Below are 27,144 nucleotides of genomic sequence, written 5' to 3'. Positions count from 1 at the left end.
ACAAGTAATCATTTTTAATTTAAGCTGTATTGGCCCACATCCTAGAGCTACAGAGATTATGTAGACAGTGTACATACCCTTGAGGAGCACATAGCTTAATGAAGAAGACTGATTGTGGATAATAAGAGCTATGCAGAGGTGATGTGGGGATTGAGCAGAGTCACTAGGCCCAGTGTGAGGATTCAGGGTAGATTTTTCTGAAGGAGGTATCATCTCTGCTGGGGAAAGAAAGGTAGGCTTTTGGGGAGGTTGCATAGGAGACAAGGTTAAAGAATGAATTATAAAAGATACAACATGCCAAGATTTAAACATCAATCCAAATTCAATGAGGATTCTTGGATGTTTTCTAAGTACAAAAATGAAGTAATTAAATTTGAATTTTAGAAAGTCTGATCCTCTAAACGATATCCTACTTAAACTATACTAAGGCATTTTAATAAATTGAATCTTATTTTAATCTGATGGAAGTATTTTTATGTGCTTAACTGTCAGTACATGTGTGGATGAATGCACATTCCTGGGTATGTCTAGAAAATTCTAGATGTTCCTTTTCTTCCATTTTATTGCTTTCTTGCTTCAAACACTGAGATAAAGTCACTTGGAATGAAAGACTACAAACCAGCCAAAGAGGCAAAGCATCCAAAAAGGACATAAAACCTAAGACATCCTGATTGCAGGTTGGCAAGTCAATAAATCCTATGGAAATTTACTAGATAATGCCAGGAATTTTTTTATGCACACACAGTCTTCATGCCAATTCAGCTCTAACATATATATATAACTTTTATATATGTAAGTATATATATTCATATATATATGAAATTTATATGGATAATATAATTGTGAATTGTGTGTTTTTGTCACTATAGTAAAAGTATCTTTATAGATTTTTAAATGAACACCATTACTTGCAAATTGATTCTGCATCTGTTTTCCATTAAGGTTTACATGAATGATTAACAAATAGAATCTCAATGGGGGAGAAATTACAGGGCTTATTTATAAGGATGTCACATTTTAGCTTACCTCCAAGCTGTGGCTTTTACCCTCATTGCTCATATTTCTCAGCTTGCTGACATTCTAACTTTCACAAAACCAAGATCTCAAGCAGCTAAATATTGCCTAACAGAGAATGTCCCACAGGATACTTTCTGTAAATCAGAAAATAAATCACAGTATGAGTAGGAGTGTTTGCAGGGCAGGATCTTTCTCTGTAGAGGGATACTAGGGGAGGGACTCTATTTTGTCTTTGTCTCACAGCTCCCAAATGGGACTGGGCATGTTATTTATCACTTCCATAGTTAGCGCTGCAGGCTCTTGGCAAACATATTTAATATTCTATGGATCTGATACCTTTCTCTCTGTAAGAACTTTGAATACAATTGTGAAATCAGCAAAGCCTGTCCTCTTAGCTTTCCTACCTTTCATTTTGCTCCTCCTAACTACCACTTTTGATCACTGAGTGCCCTGAATGACACCAATATCTGTCCCAAGTCACCCTTCCTGACCCTCCTTTTTCTGGTGTCCCTTCAATTTTATGTCACAGTTGAAATCAGTTGGTTGAGAGGTTTATTCCCACTACCCTATTAATGGCTAAGAGGCATTTCAAATGTTATTCCTACTAGAGATATTTGTATTTTTACTAGAACTGGCTTCCCCACATTCAAAGAAAGAAATTTGCAAAGATTGTGGCAAACCTGGTTTCTTTTCTGAAGCGATTTTCTCTCAGTTCTTTCATTTGGCAAATAACTATGGTATTAAGGTGCTACTTTGACAGAGGTGCTTTGCTGGGAGCTGATGGATACCCAGATGGGATAGACATGGATCTTGTTTGTCAGTAGTTTACAGGTGAATAAGCAGTTCACCCTTTCAGACTGGAGGCATCAGGCTAGTAGAATTCGTATTTGCTGCTATAACCCAGAACCTAAAGAAAGGCTGCTCTTCACAGATGTTCAAAAACAATTTGTTGAGGGATTAAATAGCTAATTGAGAGATGAAGGGACCAGAAGCAAATTAGTTTTTCCAAGTATTTTAATACTTTGCAGGAAAGGTAGGGGAAGTCAATTATAGAAGTACAAGTTTTATTGAATTTTTATTGGACACTTGCAAAGGTAAACATACCTTCGATTGGCTGACCCTGTCAAAAAGGCAGAGCAGCTGGGTGCGGTGGCCCACGCCTGTAATCCCAGCAGCTCGGGAGGCTGAGACAGGAGGATTGCGAGTTCAAAGCTAATTTCAGCAATGGTGAGGTGTTAAGCAACTCAGTGAGACCTTGTCTCTAAATAAAATATAAAATAGGTTTGGGGATGTGGCTCAGTGGTAAAGTGCCCCTGAGTTCAATCCCTGGTACCAAAAAAAAAAAAAAAGAGTAAAAGTCCTAACAAAACAAAATCATGGATACAACATCAACAAAAATATCAAAGCCTGCTTCTAGGAAGTGAGAGGGAAATTCTATTGAGGTCTTTAGAATCCTATTTGGAAGTTCTGGGGTTTGGGCTCTAAGCCAAATATTAAAGTTATCTATTATACAATTTAATAAATAATTCGAATATATTCACAATAGTAATTACTATATCAGGAAAATTAAGTAACCATTGAAATCACAATGTGTACATTGTGGCTAAAAATAATATATATGCCTAGAAACAAACTTGGAAGAAAATACACCATCATGTCAACTAACAATGGTTATCCCCAGAGGATGGGACTATGGGTGAGTCTCATTTTCTTTCCTGTACTGTCTTTATTTCCCAAAACAATTAAATAATCAAGATGTAAAGCCACAGAATTTTTTTTTAAATGGTCATCATTTAATGTACTTAAACAGTTTTAGTGCTAAGATGTGTGTACTAGTTTTTTTTTTCCATTTCTACAACAAAATGCTGGAGGCTGAGTATTTTGCAAAGAAAAGATGTATATTTCACAGTTTGGGAGGCTAAAATTCTAAGATCAGCTGGCTTCCTCGGTTTGGCCTCTAGAGAGGGTATCATAGCAAATGGTGTCCTGGTGTCAGGAGTACTTGTGAGAGTCATCACACGGCAAGACAGAAAACCAGAGAATGGGAAAGGGGTCAGTCTTGCGCTTTCATAATGACCCTCTTTTGCAGGAATTACATGGAGTCCCATGAGAGCTCTATTAATTTCTTCTGAGGTCTATGTTGCCAGTGACTTAATTGCCTTGCACTAAGCCTAGCCTCTTAATGTTTCCACCACCTCCCAATAGCACCACGCTGAGGGCTGAGCTACCAATATATGAGCCCTTGGGGGACAGACTCAAACCATATCCAAACTATAGCAGTGTGTGTGTGTAATTCAATGGAAAATTCAATACTATAATTCTCTGTGTTAAAAAGATCCCAAAGATATCTACTTAAATGTCAGTAAAAACAAACATCTTGCTATCAAGCAAGAAATTCCACATCAGACTTAAAAGCGTGATCAAGTTCATTTGGTTTTTAAATGATTAGAAAACAAAATAAACAACAGTTCTAAGGTAAGGGATGAAAGAAGAGTGAAATGTCACATCCTTTAAGAGGCCCGTGGATGGAGGAAGGCCATCAGAGAGGGAGCTAGGGAGAGGGGAGATGGCAGGAAGACAACAAGTTTCCCCAAATGTGACAATAGCAAGATTGAAAACTACCCTTTCTACTACCCTTAGTCAAGACACAACCAAAAGCCATCTACAGATGTCTTACATAAAACAGGATTGAGGTTTTGACAAATCCATCAAGTTCTGTTGGTGGTATTTATATGTTTATGGTTGAAACTGAAGTACAGTTATTTTAAAAATTCCTTTGTGGTTTCTGTGCACCCTTTCAAATGTGTTTTGCATGTGACCTAGAGAGGAAGTCTGAAGCCCAGTAGTTCTGTAGCTCTGCTGTCTCAGCTGGGCCTCTCGCTCAGGTTCTTAACCTTTTAGACAATTTTGAATACATTTTAACATGAATATTCCTCTCTAGAAATATCCCTATTTTTGCAGTACAGTAGATATCTAGGGAGACTTATTTCGGAGTCCTAAATTTTTATCTATCATCTAGGAGGTGATAAGACCTATTATTAAAAATCTATCGTTTTGGCTCATTTGTTGCTTTTGAAAACTAGACTTTTGGGTGAATAATACTATTTATATCATTCATTTTTGTCCCCTTACACCTAGATGCAGAATAAAATTAATATATACAGAGGTCAATCATTTTAATAACCTAAGCCCAAGCAAATTCTTCATGGCATTTCTATTTATTATGGTGAGTTTTGGTTGCTTTTTTGATGTTGTTGTTTGTTTGTTTCTGTTTGTTTGTTGGTGCCAGGGATTAAATCCACAGGCACTCTACCACTGAGCCACATCCCCAGTCCTTTTTATTTTTTATTTTGAGACAGGGTCTTACTACTCACTAAGTTACTTAAGGGCCTTGCTAAATTTCTGAGCTTGGTCTTGAACTTGTGATCTTCCTGCTTAAACCTCCTGAGACCCTAGATTACAGCTGTGCGCCACTGTACCTCACTTGTGTTGACTTTTAAAAAGAATAGTTTTGTTTTGTTTGGGTTTTTTTGTTTGTTTATTTCTGTTTGTTTATTTGTTTTGTACTGAGGTTTGAACCCAGCAATGCTCTCTCACTGAGCTACATCCCTAGCCCTTTTTATTTTTTATTTCAGGGCAGGGTGTGATCCTCCTGCTTTAGCCTCCTAGGTCACTGAACATGTGCATTCAGGCCTGACTGAGAATTGCTTTTTAACAACTGGAGAAGTGTACCTTATAGAATGTTTTGCATAGGGATGCGGTGTTCAATCATGTGGTTTTGCCACTGGACAAACTTTCGATACCTGTGGTGTTGCATCTGCTACCTGGATTTGAAAATGGCTGGACATACGTTACCAGGACTAAGGAACATCAGCAGCTAGTCAGAGACTGGGAAACACCTGGATTCCTGAAGTGAGAAATCATTCTCATTCTCTCTCTTCTTCATTATTTGCTATTTTTTAAGACTATATTTTCATTCATCTTCCCTATTTCAAATTGCTTCCTTTCTCTCTTTTTTTCCTGTTCTGGGTTGAATTCAGTTTTCCTCTCTTCCAGGAATAAAGATGAGCTTGGAGTCCTAACTCTCAGTACCCCAGAATGAGACCTTCTTTGGAGATAGGGTCTTTGCAGGGCTAATGAAGTAAAACTTAGGTCTCTATTATGTGCTTTTACCTGATGTGACTGATGTCTTTACAAGAAGAGAAAATTTGGTCACAGGAAAGACGATGTAAACACACAGGGAGAAACCATATATAGGCCAAGCAATGCCAGAGGCTACAGGAAGCCAGGAAGAGGCAAAGGGGATTCCCTGCAGGTTTCAGAGGGAGCATGGCCTTGCTGACAACACTTTAATTTGAGACCTTTAGCCTCTAGACTATGAGACAATGAATTTCTACTGCTGAAGCCCCCAGTTTCTGGTACTTTCTTATATCAGAACAGGGAAACTAATAAATGCCCACCCCGTCCTCCAGCTTTTTCTAATTTCTTTTTCCATACCTTTCTTCTCTACTTATTGTCTCTGACCTTTCCTGCTCCTTGGAGACATCTTCTGTCCTCTATTTTGGGTTCCATTGGCTGATCAAACATGTGGTGTGTGAGTTCACTGAAATAAAGCAGACCAAAGGAATGTCCAAAGAAGAGGAATAGCCTGTTTGGACAATCGTTGTCTCTATCATGGTGTTTTTGGATCACATGTACTTCAAACACGTGTGTCTACTCTATTCCTAAAATTTTAACTCCAGGTAGAGTAGAGTACATACCCAAAATCATACCTGAACAAGTACCTCCTAACAAAAAGTTTAGGTGCAGGTAGAATATTGTTTGGCTCAAATCAAACTTAATTCTGTATGCCTTACATCGGATCTCTATTAGCCATTGTCTGTGATAATCAAGAACATCCCCTGTGTTTGTTTTACCTGTCTGCCCAGAAAATAGACATCTTTTGTGATCATGGGAATTGATTTTTATCTTAGCAGTCATAACTGTGTGTAAGATTGATTTGATGTAGCAACCTGTCAATAATATAGATGAAACAAACTTACAGAAACATACCAAGCAGTCCAGTAACCAGTATTTTCCAAGAAGTGCTATGTCCTGACTTACCAATATGAGATCCCAGAAGCTGAATTTCCAGCCAGGATTAGCCTGCACTGCTCCAGTGATCCAATTTACTCTAGATGATTAACTCAGACTTTTTTCTTTAGGAAAAGAGGTATCAGTAGGCTATTTTCTCTGAAAATTAGTATCAGTATCAGTAGGCTATTTTCTCTGAAAATTAGTGTAGTATCTTGACATTTTGCAACTTGTTCATTCTTCATTGTGAAGGTCATTTATGCCTTAATTCCCAAAGGTTTGATAGGGACATCGACTGTTTCAGGCCAGCTTTCTCCTGCACACCAACACTAGTAGCATGTAGACATCTCCTAGTTGTCATCCAGGACCACTGCAGGCCTCATCAACTGCTATGCATTTGATGATGTCACTATGTTGCTTTTCTTAGGGAATTACTAATAATGAAACCTTTCAATTAAAGGTTCATATCCCTATTGCTGGCATATAAATTATTTTTAAGTGCATCTTGAGTTATGTTTGAGAATTCTACCTACCAAGTCTGCCTCATAGTGTTGAACAAATGGTACATGATCATAAGTGGATTGTTACTTCCCATTTAGTACCACTTACACATGCAAGGGGATCAGACCCTGACTGATCTAGGTTCTGAATCATAGCCCTTCCTCATTACTTAGCCTCTCTGAGTCCCCAATTCCTCTCTCAGGGAATACTATACAGAATTATCACTTCCTTCTGGAGTGGACTGATCAAGGTAAGAGAAAGCCTTCATTTCAGGGCATCCATTGGTCCTTTGTCCTGCTATGCACATAATGGCTCTTTTGTTTCGATGGGTTTGTGTGGGACTTTTTGTTGTATTTTTTATAGTGACCCTAAAAGTGTTATTCCAGACCAGTGGCATCAACATCACTTGGGAACTTGTAAGAATTGCAGATTGACATCCGTGCCTACAGAATCAAAACTAGGGAACTGTCATAACAAGGCCCCCAGGTGACAGATGCATACTCAAATTTGAGGACTGACCAGTCTAGCTAAAAGAAGGCTTAGAATTGAGTTTAGATGTAGAGTTTTGAGGAAACTGAATGGCTTCCTAATAGAGTGAGAGGAATCTGAAATTCTTTTATAGTCTGGTAAAAGGTTACACAAAGACTGGAGCCAGCAGGTTCATGAAAGGTAAGGAGAAAGCCCAGCCCTGAGTGGCTAAAGGGACTTTAAGAGTAGGGCTATTACTTATTATGCTACTTGGTTCATTTGCTGTATAATGTGATGTTTTAATTCTTCTACCTTATACATAAAAATCTTCAGCAAAATTTCTTCTACATGCAATAGGCTTACAATGGGGGTACCCTCATTTTGGAAGAGACGAATGGGAGTTTGGATATATACCAAAGTGAGATAAGACTTCAGTGGATAAAGAACAGAGCAAAAGGTATTAATGTCAGCAGGAAATCAGAGTCAGATTATTATATACTAGGGTAGGGTTTCTCAACCTCAGAATTACTGGCAGTTTTGGGAGGGGGGCTGTCATATTTGGACTGGCTAGTTTTGGGAGGGGGGCTGTCATATTCATTATATGATCTGCAATATTCTGGGACTTTAACCACTAAATGCCAGTAATAGCCAGTCCCTGAGTTGTGACCACCAAAATATCTTCAGTCATTGTCAAATGGGGGGAAACCATCACCCCATTACCACTAGTTACCACTAGTCTGGAGTCTTCTGGGGACATTGAATTTTCTTACAGACATGTAACAGTGAAGTCATTGGGATGTGATGAACCATTATCTGAATTATAAGTGACCAGATTAGCTAACATCTGGGTAGACATTAAAATGGCAGGCTACATCTCTCTGACAGAATAATGTAAAACTTAATGAGAATATTTGTAAAGGGCCTGATATAGCGTAGTATCTCTTTCTTTTCCATTTCTGTCATAAATATTTTTAGAAAATCCTGACCTAGGGTATCCATAGAGATGTGTTTTGTTTACTCTGTCAGAAAACTGTGAAGCATTTGATTTTACCCTGACATTTGTAAGCTAGCAAGTTAACCTACTACAATTTCTTGGATGTTAAGAGTATGCATGAAACATCTGGATTGGAGACAAAGGACTGTTTATTACTCACAATGAGAGCAATAAATAAAACAGCAGCATTTTCTTGAGCAGATTTTCCAATCCCAATTCCCACAGTATGACACAAAGATGGCAAGGTGGTACATTAACATGAAATGGACTGCCTGACAGGAGAGAACACTTAAGCTTAAGGAAACAGAATCTAAACTATAAGCATGCCTGCCCTTGAAGAAAGACACTATCTCTACCATTCAAGGCTGTTTATTATACAGACAGACATCCTTGAAAAGATAGTCTTGAATAACAACTACTCACAAGATATGTAGAAACAGAAGACAGTTTCCCACACTACTGTATTGTAAGCTTTTGGGGATTGGAGCCGTGTTTATTTCTCTTTGTAACCCTAATGCCTGGTATTCAGGAGGTCATTAATAAACACCTTTTGAATGAATTATAAAAACATGTAACAAAGTATGTGGGGGACAGTTTGAGTTATGTTTAGTGCAATTGGACATTCTACCCATTGGACATACGGTGCTATTAGTTTTTAATTGGTACTGTAACAAATTGCCACAAACATAGTGGCTTAACACCATAACAATTTGCTTTAGACTTCTGGAGGCCAGAAGACTAAAATGGGTCTAACTGGGTTAAATTTAAGGTTAAAGCTGGGCTTCATTTCTTTTGGAGGTTCCAGGAGAAAATCATTTTTTGCTTTTTCCAGCTTCTAGAGATCCTTTGTTCCGTGGCTTATGACCCCTTTGTTCATCTCTAAAGCCAGCAGCGTAGCATCTTCAAATATCTGACTCTGACCTTCCTGCCTTCCATTTTCTGCTGTAAGAACCCTTATGACTACATTGAGAACACTCAGGTAATCTAGAATATTCTTCCCATTTCAAGATTCTTTATTACAGCTACAAAGTTCTTTTCACCACATCAGGGAACATATTTGTAGTTTCAGAGCATTCAGATATGGAAATCTCCAGGGGACTATTGCTCTGTCTGCCACATGGTCTATTCTCTTATGGATATTCAGATGATATTCCTTCAATAAGACTTCCCTAAAATATAAAGCATAGTCATTCTGGTTAGGGAATGAGGAGTGAACTTTTTCCTTTACACTATTTTTTCTCTTATAATTTATGTTTGGAATGCATGCAAAAAATTTTTAAAAGTCCTCTTTTTAACACACAAAGTATGTTAAGAAAAAAGTACTTTCCAAGAAACAGTAGACAGCATACAACGTTTACATATGATTATTCCACATTATATATACAGAGGAGATAATGTATATTTTCTATTCTTCTATAAATTCCTTTCCTAGGAGGTAATTTTTGCCAACACCATTTAGGTTATTTCAAGTCTTGGTAAGAGTAGTTGAATATGCTTTAATGATTATCTTTTATCTGATGGGAGAAAACAAAGCTTGAGCTAATACGTGCTAGGAGCTTTACTAAGTTCCTAACCTGACCATCTCAATTAAGTCTCAAAACAAATCAACCAAGTACTAGCATGACTCCAGTGTACAAGTATGCCTAATGTTGCCAAAGGCCCAGTACCTTGTGCAGTTTAACACACAAATCATACCCAGGCTTTCTGATTTGGCAACCCTAAAGCTTAACAGTTGGGCTAAATTTCTTTCTTTAGTCTGAGCTCTTTTGTTTTTGTGAAATATGACATATGTACAAAAAAATGCATAAAACAAATGATTATAAAGCAAGCACCCATGGTAACCATCACCTAGAACAAGGATTGGCAAATATGGTCCATAGACTGAATACAGCCTGCCACCATTTTTTGTAAATAAAGTTTTATTAGAACATGCCTATGCTAATTCCTTTGTGTTTCGCCTATGCGTACTTTCAGGCTGTAATGGCAAAATTGTGTAGTTGTGTCAGAAACTGTATGGCTCATAAAGCATAAAATGATTCCTCTCTGTCCCTTTGCAGAAAGTTTGCTGATTGAGATGGTTAATCTTATGTCAGCTTGGCTGTGCCACATGGTACTCAGATTATATATTATTTCTAGGTGTGTCCATTGGTGTATTCCCACATGAGATTAGCATTTGAATCAGTAGGACTCAGCAAATTGCTCTTCCCGATGTAGGTGGGCATCATCAAGTCTGTTGAAGGCCTGAGTAGAACAAAAAGATAGAGAAAAAATGAATTTGCCCCTTTCATTCTCTCAGTTTGCCTGCCTGCCTGCCTGCCTGCCTGCGATGGTAAATCAGTCTTCACATGCCTTTGGATTGGGATTTATATCATTGGCTTCCTTGGTTCTGAGATCTTCTCACTAGGACTGGAATTACGCCATCAGCTTTCCCGGGTCTCCGGTTTGTGCATGGTAAATGTGATTTAACAGCCACCACAGTTGCATGTGCCAATTCTTCATACCCAGTCATTCTCTCTCTCTCCCTCTCCCTCTCTCTCTCTCACTATCTCTCTCTCTCTCTCTCTCTCTCTCTCTCTCTCTCTCTCTCTCACTTATATCATGAAAAAAAGCCCTGCCGGCCCCCATGGAAGTCTCCTATATGCCTTTCCTGTTCATAACCATCTCTTTTCCCCATCAGTTACCACTATCCTGTCTATGGGACCATAATTTCTTAAAAATAGTTTTAAAACCTAAATAAAAGGTATAGTTGTCTTTTTTGGAATTTTATTTTTAAAAAAGTCTCACATCTGATATCCTGTTCATATACCATGCTGCACACACTGGTTTCCTTTGGGTAGGAATGTAGGAATGGAGGAATGGACTTGCTGGATCATAGGATATAGTTGTTACTTTTGTAGATCGTTACAGAGTAGTTTTCAAAGGGTTTTTATGAACTTACACTCCAACTCGTTGGTCCACATTCTTACCAACATTGATACTATCAAATATCTAGGGTTTTATTTGCCTGTTTGTTAAGGATATCTGCAAAGTTATCACCATGCAGTTTAATTTGTATTTTCATGATAACTGTAGGCCTTGAGAACTTTTCATGTTTATTCCCCGCTAGAATTTCCTCATTCTCTGAAATGTCTGTTCAAGTTTTCTGCCTTTTTCCCTTTCAGTTTCTTTGTTTTTCTTTCTTCTTTGTAGATTTTGATTCATTGTACACAAATGGAGTACAACTATCATTTCTCTGGTTGCACTTGAAGTAGAGTCATACAATTTGTGTAATCATACATGTACATAGGGTAATGATGTTTGTCTCAGTCTATTATTTTTCCTTCCCCGGCCCCCTTCCCACCCCTCATTTCCATCTACACAATCCATCCTTCTTCCATTCTTCCCTTACCTCCCCCCACCCCCAGTTATGTATCATCATGTGCTTATCAGAGAAATCATTCAGTCTTTGGTTTTGGGAGATTGCCTTATCTCACTTAGCATGATATTCTCCAACTCCACCCATTTATCTGCAAAAGCCATAATTTTATTCTTCTTTATGACTGAATAATATTCCATTGTATATATGTAGCACAGTTTCTTTATCCATTCATCTATTGAAGGGCAACTAGGTTGGTTCCACAATCTAGCTGTTGTGAATTGAGTTGCTATAAACATTGATGTAGCTGCATCACTGTAGTATGCTGATTTTAAGTCCTTTGGGTAGAGGCCAAGTAGTGGAATAGTTAGGTCAAATAGTGGTTCCTTTCCACGTTTTCCAAGGAATCTCCATACTACTTTCCACAGTGGCTGTACCAATTTGCTACCCCACCAGCAATGTATGAGTGTACCTTTTCCCCCACATCCTCGCCAACACCTATTGTTGCTTCTATTCTTGATAATAGATATTCTAATTGGGGTGAGATGAAATCTTAGGGTAGGTTTGATTTGCATTTCTCTTTTATTAGAAATGTTGAACAATTTTTCATATATGTTTTTCTTATTGACTTCTAGTTCTTTGTATATTATGGATACTAGTCATTCTTAAGCTATGTGTGACGTACAAACAGCCACACTATGACTTTCCTTGCCACTCCTTTTGTATTGTTTTCTGATGGAGAAAAGTTTTTGATTTTTTTTAATGTGTCAAATTTATTACACTTTCCTTTTATGTTTGCTGCTTTTTATTGTCTTACATTCTGCCTCATCCTGAAGATACTCTCCTATGTTAACTTCTTAAAGCTTTGTAGACTTCCTTTTCACAGTTCTTTAATGAAACTAGGATTCATATTTTGTGTGATGCAACATAGAAATCCAATAATTTTTTTTTTTTCCAGGTTGCTACCCGTTTGTCCCCACCACTCATTGAAGATATCTTCCATTCTACTTCTTCTCAGGGCTTCTCTTTCATGTACCTAGACACCATATATGCATGGATGTGTTTTCTCATCAGCATGTTTGTGTATTTCCTTACACATATACTGTCTTAATTCTTATATATATGTTGCAAAAAACAGTAGAATAGTACTTCCAACCTTATTTTACTTCAAGGGTGTTGATAGTTATTTTGGTCCATCTGTATTTACATAAAATTTTTGGAATTGACCTGTTAAATTCCATAACTTTTATTGAATTTATAAATCAATTTGGGGAAATTTGACAATTTTTATAAATTGTCTACCACCACAGCATATCTTTGCATTTTTTCAATAAAGATTAATCATTTTGTTTGTTTAGGTCTTACATGTATTCTGTTAGATTTATTCCTATGAGTTTCTTTTTTAAAAAAAAATTATCATCCATAAATAGTAGGAGTTTTATTTTCGATTGTTACTTTTAAAAAAAATTTTCCTGGCATGTTTCATTAACTAAAGCCTGTAGTACATTGCTTAAATAATAGAAGTTGTAATAATAGTTATTTTCTTGCTTCTGATTTCAAAGGGAAAACATAAAGGATTTCACTATTAATCATGATATCTGTTAAGTGGTGTTTTATAGATACTTTTTTTTTTTTTTGTTAATCAGGTATTTCCCTTTTTACTGATGGTTGGGTAAGGAATTTTTTTCACATAAATAATACTGCATTTTATCATTAACTTTTTCTTTATCCTTTGACATGATTATTTAATATTTCATTAATATATTAATGTGGCTAATTACATTAACTGGTATTCCAAACCAATCTTTGAACTAACCTTGCATTCATGGAATAAAACCAGTTTGGTCCCAATGTTACCTTTGTATATATCACTACCTTTGGTTTGCTAAAATTTTGTTTAGGATTTTTTCACTTATATTAATGTCAGAGGTTGACTATTGTTTTCCCTTATTATTGTCCTTGTAAATTTTTAGTTAAAGAGTTGTGTTGACTCAAAAAATATGACTACTATGTGGCAAAGATATCCTCTACATCTTCTACGTTCTAAATCTGTGCTTCCCAGTCTCCCTTGTTATGCTGGCCAATAGGAACACTAATACAAAGAATGCTCATCACCTGATTTCAGCTTGGCACCTTCTCCATATTTTCTCATATATACCAATTGCATTGCAGATGATGAATAATTATATGATGGAAAAGGGCTAGAGCACAGCAAAAATTACCCCTACTAATATCTCTTTTTATCTTCTTGTACAAAAGAAATTATAAAAATAAATTCTGCTTTTCCTTAAATTTGTGATAGAACCTACCAGTGGTTTCCTTTAGTGATTTAAGAATTCTGACTCCATTTCATTAGTAGTTGTAAAAACTGTTCAGGTTTTAAATCAGAACAGTATTTTTAAAAGAATTTAATTATGGTATCAATTTTTTTCCAATTCACATGAAGTTATTTAAAGTTCCACTTAATTCATTTTTAAATGTTTGTAACACTTCTGGAATATCCATCTTTTCATTTCTGACATTCGTTTTTTGTGTGCCCCTTGTTTTTTACTCAGTCTTGTCTGAAATTTCTCAGTTTTAAATTAATCTATTCAGCAAACCAACTTTTGCTTTTGTGGCCTCTATTTTGCGTGTGTCTTCTGTTAAATTGATTTCTGATCTTTTTATTTTCCTTTTCCTTTCTTTGAGTTTATTTGGTTCCTATCATGATTGCCACTAATAAATGCTTACCTCATTAATTTTCAGCTTTTATTTCTTCCTAATATAAGTATTTACAGATATAAATTCCCAAACACTGTTATGTCTGCTCACATACAGATAGAATATAGTCATTTTCTTTGTTCAAAGTGTTTTCTAAATTTTTGTTTATGGTTTGTTCTTTGACCTATACATTATTTGAAAGTAGCTTTTTAATTTCTAAATTAATAAGGATTTTCTAATTATTTTTTTGCTAATGATTTCTAGATTAACTGCAGTGTGTCAAAGAACTTGATATGTATAATTTCCATCCTATTAAAACTTGTTGAGTCTTTGTTGTCTGGGATATGATCAATTTTTGAAAAATGTCCATGGGTACTCCAAAAGAACATATATTATTTATTGATATAATATATAATTATAATTATATATTGATATAATATATTATTTATACTATTCCATATAAATGGAATAGTCAAATTAGCTAATAGTTAAATTAACTAATCATTTTGTTTAAATATTCTGTAACATCAGTAGCATTTTTTGGTCTGCTCTTGCTACCAATTTTCAAGATAAATGTATTAAAAATCTCCCACAGATAATTAATTTGATATTGCATCATCTTATTTGTCAGTTTTTGCTATGTATTTTGAATATAAATTATGTAAACACATGTTTATTTCAGTGTAGAATACAAGAAATGATAAATGTTTGAGGGGACAGATATGCTAATTACTATTATTTAACTATTAGACATTATATCCACCTATCAGAAGGTCACACTGTACCACATAAATAAGTGAAATTTTTATGTGTCAATTGAATATAAATAAATAAATGAAAGTGTAAATTAACTTTCTGGTGATCCGACCATTTATGCTTATGAAGGACTCTATACATTCATAGCAATATATTCTGTAGAAAAATTCATTTACTATTGAACCAGCTAAACTAACTAAACTTTAGTTAGAAGTCTTTGAGGGACTTTTTCATTCCTTTGCTGCCTCTCCTCAATCATGGCACCTTCTTTCCTTTGTGTTTGATTATTTTTTTTCTGTGTCACGTTCATTTTTCTTAAATTATTTTCTTGTGGGGATTTTTTGAGGCTTGGAATAAAAGTGCCTTCTTTCACAGAAGATTTATGCTTACTCCTGTTTAAAAGCAGTATCAGTCATCAGTCGCGTTAGAACAAGTTCATGGGCTGAGGGACGTGGGTCAGTGGTGGGGACACATGCTTGGCAAGCACAAGGCCATGGGTTCTGTCCCCAGCACACACGCCCTAAAAAGATAAAACAAGTTCACCGCTTGAAGTTCCGTGGATCAAACTGTAACCCAAGTTACAGGTCTGTTCATCCACTTGGCTGTGGTCCACAACTTCTTAAGGACTCATTTCCTTTCTTCATCTGCTCTAACTAGCTTCAGGGCATTCTGCTCTGTGATCAATTGGTAAGGGTGGTGTGGTAGGGTGGTATTCATGAGAGTTCACTTCAGGTTCACATTTATCCTGAGTTTCCTTTACGGGTCCAAAAGAGATGTGGTCACTTTAAATTCTATCCTCCTTGATTTGAGGAGAATTTTTAAAAATTGCCTGAATTGTCAATGCCTGAAAGATAAAAGTGGCTTTGATGTTCAAGCTATTCTTAAATTTCCAAATTTCATTTTTACTTAGATTCAAGTTCCTTTTATTATGTGAGCTATTTAATATTGTAAAGATTTTTTTTTTAATTTTAAGTTTTTAATCTAAAGTTTGGGTTCAAATCACTTAATTTCCTATTCTCAGAACCAAATATGTGTGTGTGCATGTTTATTTTAGGGATGCTCCATACAACATGATTGAGTCTTTGAAATGATAGATCCTAAAATGTCCAGAGGGTATTATTTTGGGACCCACTTGTCAGGCTTGAAATCCAAAAGGACACCTTCTGCATCTCCGAATACTGTTTCTCTTGTGGTTTGTCCTTTTGTTTTGGCAGAGCTCAGCAACATCTACAAGATCCTTAAGTGAAAATGATTTTCAGGTAGGTTTAAACTCTCTTGGAGAAATTGGCTTGATTATATGCAGCCTGGGTCTTAAAATCTCTGATAAATTCACAATTTATACATAGACATGACTTGTAAGTTTATAAAGCACTTTAATCATTATCTTCTAATTTGATTCATCACCTTTGACAGCTAAGCAAAGCAGGGACAGTTAGGGCTCTTTTTCAGAGGGGGTCACTGGGACCTAGGAGCCAGGACTTTGCTCTCATGTACTGCTCTTCAAACACAATGCTCAATAACTCCGTAACGCTAATGTAAAATATTCTCAAAATTAAAATTTTGAAAAGTAAACTGATAAATATTCCAAAACTTTTAACTGGACTGTGAGAAATGAGGTATGCTTTTAATAAATGTCAACAGCCTATCATCTCACAAGTTATATAAAGGCCCATTCTGAAAATAAAAGCAAGCGTTACTCTTATCACATTGCCATTGTTAGTTTGGATGATAATTATGATTTTAAGAATTACGACTTTGTTTCCCTCATCTTGTACCTTTTCTTCCCTCCTATCTGCCTCTCCTGTATCCCTCCATTTATCTCACTATCTTGCTTATCTTCTTTTTTTCTATGAAAAACTTTCTATTTGTTTGAATGAAACTGAGCAGGGAAGTTTAGGAGAAGGAAAAGGAGAAAGTGAAATTCATTTGACCTGATCATGTTTTCCAGTCTTGGGCATCTGAGCAAATAATAGAATTCAGCAGAAACCTGTGTAAATGTTGATAACCCAAATATTCCCAGGTGTCAGTATGTTTGTGAATGAATAACATCATAGTAACAGTTAAATCTGAAAGTTACTTTAATATCTAGACCTCTGTATATAAAATTTCCAGCCCCATGAAAAAAGTTTTCTGGTAATGTGAAAGCTTATCCAGGAGTATCCTATATAACATCACCTGATGTTGCTCTCTGTCCCTCTGCTCCTACCGTGCTGCCTTCCCTGTCTGCCTTTGTGAGGTACACATCCCTATAGATCTCCCTGGTGTCACAAACTTGGTCTTCATGTCACCTGAGTGATTCAACAATGACTCAAGAAATAACAGTAAGGAATGGCTTCCTTCCTTCTGTGTTATATTGAGTTACAGGAGCTGCACAGCAGGCTGTGTCCAGACATGCTTTAGAGCTTAATGATACAGTTGTGTGAGCTGATATGCAAAGGCATGCGTGTCCCCAGGGTGACAAGCGCACAGCCACTAAGCTTTGCTCAGAATCCGGCTCACCTTACACTCAGGTTTGCAGATTCCTTCCTCCTCTTGGTGAATTCTCTGTCAAGGTCCTACTATGTCCTGACAGGTCTGAGGTCCTCCTCACCTAATTCAGCCAGGACCATCAGACATGCCAGGTGCTAAAAGTCTGAAGTTCAGTTTAAACTAGTATGAAGTATTCCCAGGAGCCTCCCTGGCTCATGACAATCAAAGGATCGAGTAGACAAGTAGGCAGTAGGGATGAGAGCCCACTTGTCTTACCCTGTGACTGCTGTACCCAAATCTCCAGTTAAGCCATCCTGGGACCCATGTCATATCCTGCTGGCTCCCTACCAATATCTACTCTCTCCTTCTTTTTGAAAATGCAAATCTCATTCAAAGTGACAGTGTATTCTGCTTAAAAGTCCTATGTCCCAATCTCTCTTGCAGGTGGGTGTGGTCATATGACTAATTTCTAGCCAGTGAGATGAAAATGGATGTGGTTGGAAGCAGCTGTCCTTATAGGGGAAACAGACAACTATTTGGGTCCATTTTTGCCCTTCTCCTTCCTCCCCTTTGCTTCCTGGAACTGGGTATAAAGACTGAGGTTCTCGAAGTACCTTTGTATGCTGAGGTGAACCTGGTATTTGAAGGTAGACACTCGATAAGGATGGTGGTACAGGAAAGTAAGAAGGAACCCTCCTCGAGGATGGGGGGTTGCCATACCAACCTCAGGAAAGGCTATCTCCCAAATTAACAAGTGAATCGCAACTCCCTGCATATACACAGGGAACACTGAAATGAATCACTTCTTTAAAAACCCTCTGTTCTCCCTGATGGGCTCCAGAATTTTATTATGAAAAAGAATGTTTACTGGCTCTTGCTATTTTTAGTTTGCTGTTAATATGCAACATTTTCTAATACTAACTACTAAGTCTTCTGGTTATGAACTAAGTTTGGAGCAAGCTTTCCTGGGATTCTGTCCTAGCTCTCCCACACTTAGCTTATGTTCTCAATTAATTTTCTTCATGTGAGAAATGAGACAATTAGAGCATCTACCTCATAGATAACTCTTAAAAAGCTCTTGAGGTTGTCCCTGGAAAAACATCTTGGTTAAGCAATTCTAAAATAATTTTTCATTATTAGCATTATACATTGAAAAAATAAATAAAACATGTCCCTACATTGAATTTTACTTTAGTGTTGTTACATCTGCCATTTCATTTTTAACTGTTTCAGTTTCACTGATTTGTGTACAGATGAGACAGTACCTCCCATCTAGTAACTTTTGCTTCTTTCTCACATATATAGAAGTGAGAGATGTGGGTGTGTATTTGTGTACACATTGCCACCTTCATTTCTGATACTGAAGAATGGTCTAATTTTGATTAAAATCATAGATCTAGTACCTTGTCTTTAAGCCCAAAATCAATGACAACTCGTGAATCCACATTTTCTTCATTCCAGATTTCAAATTATTCTGCAAAGTTTACATCAATACAGTCACTTTCAGGCAGCATGAAAATACAGACATCTCTGTGACATGGGGGCAGGATGGGGCAAGCGTTACAAAGCTTTGCAGACACATGTCCCATTCAACAATAAAGTGAAAAGGCCCACTTCCATCCAATGGTGGAAACCTCCCCGGAAATCAGTCCAGATGCCTCTCACACGACTCCCTTGGAAAAGAAAATAGGAATAGCTGAAATTGAAAATGACTTGGGAAGAATGAAGGGAGACAAAAACTAAGAGGCCCGTGAATGCTATTTGTTCCCACTCCATTATTCAGCATCTGCTGTTGACCCTTTGTCATTTGCATCCTTTTGTGCTGGGCCACCTCAGAGATTTCTCATTTTCTGAAACAGATGATAAGTTCCAAACCTGCCCTGAATAGGCCATTTGCTGACCATTTGTGTCTCTAGAAAGAGTGAAAGTGTGGGGCTTATTTGCAGCAGGATGACTGCACACATGGGACAGCAAGATAATGGGCAGTCCTCATGGGGATCCCAGCCAGGTGCATGGGATGGAGCAAGTTGGTTCAGTTCATTCTCAGAGGGCACTACTTTAGCTTTTCCTGGGTCTACTTTTTTGTGCAAGAAAGAAACAAAGTGAAAAAAAGATCAGAGAACAAACTACCACAGAAAACCAGGATCTGAACTTACCACTCCGAGTATTTTGAAGATTACACCTCAGGCTGGCCCTTAGGGTTTGCCAGGCATGGTTCAAGGGCGCAAACTCCTCAAGCACAGACACCAAATGCAGGCTTCACTCAGTCCTGAACCAAGTGCTCATTTTCGTAAGCCTGAATGGCCTGGCAGCTCAGCTGGAAAGAAACTGCATCTCCTCCTAAGCCTGCAAAACACCAGGGAACTCCTTTGTGCTCAGGGAGGTCTGTGCATTCAAACAGAGCCCGCCCAAGGCCCTGTTTGATATGTGGAGGTCAATGGCAGCACATGGTTTAGTAAATGGGGAGTAAGGGGAAAATTCAAAACAGCAACTATGTTTTTCTGTCAGACTCTGTGTGTTCCTCTGAGTCCTATCCTTGCTGTCTTCCTGATGCTTTTGATAATTATTTAATTGGTCTTCAATCTGAATAGATGCTGTTTGAACTGCTTTTCAAGGCTGGTAGACAGAGTGACTGATTAAACAGCTCCCACATGAATAAATACAGAGAAGTTTTTTTTCTTCTTTCTGATCATAGGAAAGAGTACTTTGGATGCACTGATAGATACAGAGTACGGTGGAAAGCTGAAGCAGTTTTTTGAGTAGTTTTCAATATGCAATGCTTCTTTTTTTGAATTGGCCAGGTATCTAATGACAAAGCAGGAGCTTTGCTAATAATAATAACTAAATTAGAGACAGTATAGGTAAAATAAAGGTGGGGAGAAGCACTCCTTTATCTTTTTCCTGTATCATAAGAAAAACTTGTGAAACTCTTAGATCTTATATTAAGTAATTATACATTTTATAGGAGCACCCTATCTTTAATTCTGTACTTGATTCTTCAATACTACTTGGTGCCCATAACATGCTTTGAATTTAGCCCTCACTGCTCTGCCACTGAGTCTTATTTTTTAATGGACATGTTTTCTTTTCCTCTTCTCCTTCTCTCCCTCCCTAAACTGGGGATAGAAGGAAGAGGATTACCTTTTCTGCCCATCCTAGACTGAGGTATCTGTCTTTGAATGCACACCCACCATAGGAACCAAGTAATTCAGACTACAAGGATGACCCCAGAAGATCTAAGAAATGGCTACCTCCCAAATTAACAAGTGAATTACATCATGCCCCCTGCTCCCCACACACAAGGAACATCTGGATTGAATTACTTCTTTTAAAAACCTATGTTATCCCAGATGGGTAGAATCCCTCTGGGCCAGGAGTCTCCTGTGTTTCCCCTAGACTAACAAAAGAAAAAGAATTTTTTTTTTTTTTTCCTTTTTCTCAAAATTGTGTTCTCATTATTGAATAGGCATCCTGGACAAGGACGGAGTTTTGGTAGCAAATTGGCAACCCGGATGGGACCTGAGAATAGCCACTAGCCACCACTCTGTCTTTCTTTCTTTTTAAAAAACATTTTTGTTATTTTTAGTTATACATGACACTAGAAACAGTTTAGATAGATAGATAGATAGATAGATAGATAGATAGATAGATAGATAGATAGATAGATAGATATACACACACACACACACACATATATATATAAGCATACAAGCTTGGAAGATATTATTCTAATTAGTCTTGTGGATGTAGACAATGGTGAGATTCATATGTACATAGGAAATTTATATCAGACTCATTCCACTATCTTTCCCATTACCATTCTCCCTCCCTTTCCTTTTTCTAATTCCCCTTTGTCTAATCCACTAAACTTTTATTCTCCCCACTCCCATTGTGGCTTAGCATCCACATATCAGAGAGAACATTTGACCTTGAGTTTTGGGGATTGGCTTATTTCAGTTAGCATGATAGTCTCCAGATTCTTCAGCAAATGTCATAAAGTCACTCTTTTTTTTTGTGGCTGAGTAATATTCTATTGTGTATATATACCATATTTTCTTTATCCATTCATCTATTGAAGGGCATGCAGGTTGGTTGCATAGCTCAGTTATTGTGAATTGAGCTCTTATGAACACTGATGTGGCTGCATCACTGTAGTAGGCTTATTTTAAGTCCTTTGGGTATATACTGAGGAGTGGGATGGCTGGGTCAAATGGTGACTCCATTCCAAGTTTTCTGAGTAATCTCTATACTTCTTTCCAGAGTGGTACCACCAATTTGTAGTCCCACCAACAATGTATGAGTTTACCCTTTTCCACACATCCTTGCCAACATTTTTTGTTACTTGTATTCTTGATAATTTCCATTCTGACTAGAATGAAATGAAATCTGTTTAGTTTTAATTTGCATTTCTCTAATTGCTAGTGATGTTGAACATTTTTTCATATATTTGTTGACTACATATTTCTTTGGAGAAGTGTTTGTTTAGTTTGTCCTTTTGTGGCTTGGGTTATTTTTTTTTTTTTTCTGGTGTTAAGATTTGTGAGTTCTTTGTATATACTGGAAATTAATGACTTATTTGAGATTCAGGTGGCAAAGATTTCTCTCATTCTGTAGGCTCTCTTTTCATGCTCTGGATTGTTTTCTTTGCTGTGAAGAAGCTTTTCATTGATATTTTATTTTACTTCTTGTGCACTAGGAGTCTTGTTGAGGAAGTCAGTTGCTAAGCTGCCAAGATGGAGTGTTGGGCCTACATTTCTTCTAGTAGGTACAGGATTTCTGGTCGAATAGCTAGGTCTTCGATCTACTTTGAGTTGAGTTTTGTGCAGGGTGAGAGAAAGGGGGTCAATTTCATTCTGGTACATAAGGATTTCCAGTTTTCGCGGCACCATTTGTTGAAGAGGCTGTTTTTTCTCCAATGTATGTTTTTGGTGACTTTTTGTAGTATGAAATAACTGTATTTCTGTGGGTTTGTCTCTGTGTCTTCTATTCTGTTCCACTGGTCTTCATATCTGTTTTGGTGCCAATACCATGCCACTTTTGATATTATACCTCTGGTATTGTGATGCCTTCCGCTTCATTTTTCTCACTAAGGATCATTTTGACTATTCTGGGTCTATTATTTTTCCACATGAATTTCATGACTGCTTTTTCTATTTCTATGAAAAATTACATTGGAATTGTATAGGAATTACATTAAATCTGTATAGCACTTTTGGTGTGCTATGGTATGGTATGGCCATTTTGACAATATTAATTCTGCTTATCCATGAAAATGGGAGATCTTTCCATCTTCTAAGGTTTTCCTCAATTTTATTCTTTAGTGTTCTATAGTTTTTATTGTAGAGGTCTTTCACGTCTTTTGTTAGATGGATTCCCAAGTATTGTATATTTTTAGGCTATTGTGAATGGGATAGTTTTCTTAACTTCTCTTTGAGCTGAATTATCATCGGTATATAGGAACACAATTGATTTATGGGTATTAATTTTGTATCCTGCTACTTTGCTGAATTAATTTATGAGTTATAGATTTTTTTGGTGGAATTTTTTGGGGTCTTTTAAATACAAGATTATGTCATCAGCAAAAGAAATAGTTTGAGCTCTTCTTTTCCTATTCATGTGTCTTTAATTATTTCTTTTAATTTATTCCTCTGGCTAGAGTTTCAAGGACTATGTCGAATAGAAGTGGCAAAAGTGAGCATCCACCTTGTTCCAGTTTTTAGAGGAAATGCCTTCAGTTTCTCTCCATTTAGAATGATCTTTGCCTTGCATTTGTCATATATAGCTTTTATAAAGTTGAGGTATGTTCCTTCTATCACTAATTTTTCTAGTATTTCAAACATGAATGGATGCTGTATTTTGTCAAATTCTTTCTCTGAATCTATTGACAGAATCATGCAATTTTTGTCTTTATGTCTATTTCTATGATGAATTACACTTATTAATTTTTGTATGTTGAACCAACTTTGCATATCTATGATGAAACTCACTTGATTATTGTACATTATCATTTTGATATGTTTTTGTATGAGATTTGCCAGTATTAAGAATTTTTGCATCTAGGTTCATCAAGAATATTGGTCCGATTAAATATTTTTGTCTTCATTGTCTGAAGTTCTCTCTTCCAAGTGATCTAGTCTGTTGGTTATGCTTTCTATCAAGTTTTTAATTTGGTTTATTGTTTCCTTCATTTCAAGGATTTCTGTTTTTTTTTTTTTTTTTCAGAATCTCTATCTCTTTATTGAAATGATCTTTTGCTCCCCGCATTTGCTCTTTTAACTGCTTATTGCTGTGAGCATTCATTGCCTGCATTTGCTCTTTTATCTCATTCTTTGCTTCTAGGATAATTTTAATTATGTACATTCTGAACTTCCTTTCTGACATTTCTTCTGCCATGCTGTCATTGGATTCTATTGATATAGCATCTAGGTTTATTTGGGACACTTTCTTTTCTTATTTTTTCATGTTGTTCGTGTATCTTCCCCTCTAGCAGTGCAGATCTGAGGTATTACAGTTTTCCCCCTATAGGCTTCTAGTGTCCCTGCAGGTTTCCAATACCTCACCTTAAAGTTGGAGATCAATATTAGCAGCACATAATATAAACAATATGCATCCTTAACCCAAATAGTCCTTATTAAGATATTAACCGTATTGTCTTAATAAACAGAGATGATGAGTTCAATTATTATCTACAACATAGTCAATAGGTTTGCAATAAGATCCCCAATTTCTAATGGTGGACAAAGAGGATGGGGAGGGGTGTAATATATAATGTTAATGAGAAAAGAAGTGAGTCTATAGAGGTACTATGTTGTAGGAATTTTGAAAGTGGAATCAAAAGCAATTTGTTGTTAGTATGAGAAAAGGGAGAAAGAGTCTCCAAGGAAACAGATAGATAAGAGAAAAATAGAGAGTGAGGAAAATAATAAAAAGTAGAAAAGTAGGAATAATAGTAATAATACTACTAATTAAAAAATTCTACAATAAAACTATCCTGTACTGTTCAAACCTCCTAGTCTTCAGTAGCCTGATGCCTGAGAGGTACTTGATAATGTGGTGCCCCAAGAAGGGAGCTACCCCACTAGGGATGGTGATGTCCAGGTTGGGAATAATCCGTGATAGTGGGTGGAGGCAACCCCACGTGTTGGCAGATGGCGAACCACAGAGCGGGCGCTAAGACCATGGGCACTGGGCCTGGGTTGTTGCCATATGCAGGTAAATGGATGGAGTTATAGAATATCATGCTAAGTGAAATAAACCAATCCCCCAAACCCAAAGGCCAAATGATTTCTCTGATAATGGATGATGATACATAACAAGGGGTGGTGTGGATCAGAATGGAGGAAGGATAGATTATGTAGAGGAAAATGAGGGGTGGGGTTGGGGGTGGGGGAAAGGATAGATAATAGAATGAGACAAACGTCATTACTCTATGTAAATGTATGATCACACAAACGGAGTGACTCTACTTCATGTACAATCAGAAAACTTTAACCCCATTTGTGTACAATGAATCAAAATAAAGAAACAAACAAACAAAAGAATCTGGTATCTGGGTGATACAAGCTTCACAGAATGAGTTTGGAAGGGTTCCCTCCTTTTCTATTTTGTGGAATAATTCGAGGAGAATTGATGTTAGTTATTCTTTAAAGGTCTGGTACAACTCTGCTGAGAATGCCTCTGATCCTGGGCTTTTCTTTGTTAGTAGGCATTTGATGACATCTTCAATTTTATTTCTTGATATTTATCTGTTTAAATTTTCTATATCCTCTTGGTTTAATTTGGGCAGGTCATCTGTTTCTAGGAATTTGTTGATGTCTTCAAGATTTTCTGGTTTATTGGAGTATAAATTTTCAACATAGTTTCTGATTATCTTTTGTATTTCAGTACTGTCTGTGATATTTCCTTTTTCATTATGAATTTTAACAATTGGCCACCCCCACTTCCTTGTGCAGGCCTTACACTCCAAGAAACTCTACTTCCATGCTGAGAATGTAAGGCAAAATTATTCAGAGCCAACTGCTGGAGAGTTAGGAGACAGATAAGTTTGCCTTTGGTCCAATCAGAGGAGCTATTCCTGAGATTAAAGGGATGGACTAAAGAACTGTTGCAGTAGCTATTGAAGTCCCTATTGCTTTGGGATACTCCTGTAGTGTCTCTCTGAACTGTATAGATTGCTCCATCTTGCTCTGCTTTGGAAAAAAGAAAACTGAACTCAGTAAAGTCACAACACCTTTGTCATCTGGTAATCTCCGCATGTTCACAGTGAGACCCTTGATTCTGCACATCTGGTTCCTCTATGTGGGAATATCTGGTCCCTCTTTATGGGGATATCTGTGGTACCACTGGTGTAGAAGTCATGGTTAAGTGGAAGTTGGGACCATACGTGATTTTCCCCCTCTTTGTTTTAAATGTTTCTGTCTGTTGGCCACCGTTTTGGGGATCCTCTCTGATTACCTACCTCTGTATTTTTGTTTCTATCTATTATGCCCCTTTTAAGACACTGACAATACTTCATTGATCCTATAGGCAGTCTCTTGGGAAAGATCTTAGCTGAAAGAGCCACCTATAGGTATAAGCCTGTCTAAGAAAAAGATGTTTGACTGCAACAATCTGGTCTTTGAAAAATTTTCTGAATTATTGTATAATCTTGCAATTGGAATTGTTCTGTCAGAGGTAAAGTAAGTGAAAGAAATTCTGTATGTACAGGCATTTATACAGTTGCATAATAAAATGTTGGAACAGTCAAAAACTAAGTTGAGGGTGCAAAAAGGCATTGCATCTGGTGTGCAAAGATAGTAAGACACCAGAAGACAGTGTTTTAAAAAGGATTTAAATGCTTTCAAGACAGTACTGGCAATCCTAATAATGCTTCTCAGCCTGACCTCAGGAGGTCAGGGATACCAGCTCTGGACTAGAAAAAAGAAATACCAGAAAAATTGCCTGTGCTATAGAGAAATGGACAAAGAGGATCTGGCCTCTGCTTTACCTCCCAGCCCATTTTGCCCATGAGAATAAAACTGGAGTTTGAGAATAGGGCTCAGTTTGCTGCTTCTGCTGGCAGGTATGGGCTGCATGCCATACTGATTTCTTTCTGGGTTCCTGTCTCATGGGTTCAAAGAACAAAATCCATGCATGGTAGCAGAAGGCAAAAGTGAAAGGTTTAATATTTGTTTGAAAGAGGAGAAAAGATGGAACTCTGGCAGTGAGAAGGGGAATCTGAAGGAGGATATTTTCTACTTGGGTGTACTAGTATGGGGGCTCATGGCTTCCGGATAGAGGCATGAATGAACAGGTACTAAAAGGTGTTGGGGCTGATGGTTGGGATCTATGTCGTACATGTATTGGGAGGATACAAAGGCTACTGACTTGGCTCATGACTTTCTAATTAGCTGTGCCCTTTTAGTCCTTGAGTCTGAATTTTTCTGTAACCTGCATTTGGGTTCGCCCCCACTTTCACTTCCCCACAGCTCCAGGACAGAGGAGTTGACTGCAGTGTTTAACCTCACAGGGTGGCCTTTACCTATTATAAAAAAATATCACCTTAATCTGAGCCCATTACCCTGATTGCCTGATGACTAACTATCCTATCTTATTCAGGGGGTGAAAACCACAAGTCACAAAGGACATGACAATGGATTCTAGCACAGGTAGATTATAACCTGGGGACGAAAATGATCTCCCCTTTTAATATCTGGGTGGAATGCTAATCTGATGCTCACATAGTGAAGTTACAAAGGCCTTCTGAGGTCCCTATATATGCAGGGGCCATCTTCATCCTGCTGATTTCTGTAGAAAGAGGTCTCTAAACATC

At 37.1% G+C, this 27,144-nt stretch overlaps 1 protein-coding gene across 1 annotated transcript in view; it reads left to right on the top strand.

Annotated features, from left to right (window-relative positions):
- LOC306645373 (uncharacterized protein) overlaps positions 1-26,623 on the top strand; it is a 169,342-nt gene extending 142,719 nt beyond the window's left edge. The window contains exon 5 of the mRNA XM_079113110.1: positions 25,286-26,623. Within this exon, the coding sequence (XP_078969236.1) occupies positions 25,286-25,375 (90 nt within the window). The 3' untranslated portion in view covers positions 25,376-26,623. The remainder of the gene's footprint in view (positions 1-25,285) is intronic.
- Positions 26,624-27,144: the final 521 nt, after the last annotated feature.

This window comes from Sciurus vulgaris (genome assembly GCF_902686455.1).
Source record: "Sciurus vulgaris genome assembly, chromosome: 15".
In the NCBI taxonomy this organism is placed as follows: domain Eukaryota; kingdom Metazoa; phylum Chordata; class Mammalia; order Rodentia; family Sciuridae; genus Sciurus; species Sciurus vulgaris.
Note: the sequence above shows the minus strand (reverse complement) of the source record. Positions and strands in the feature narration are given on the sequence as shown.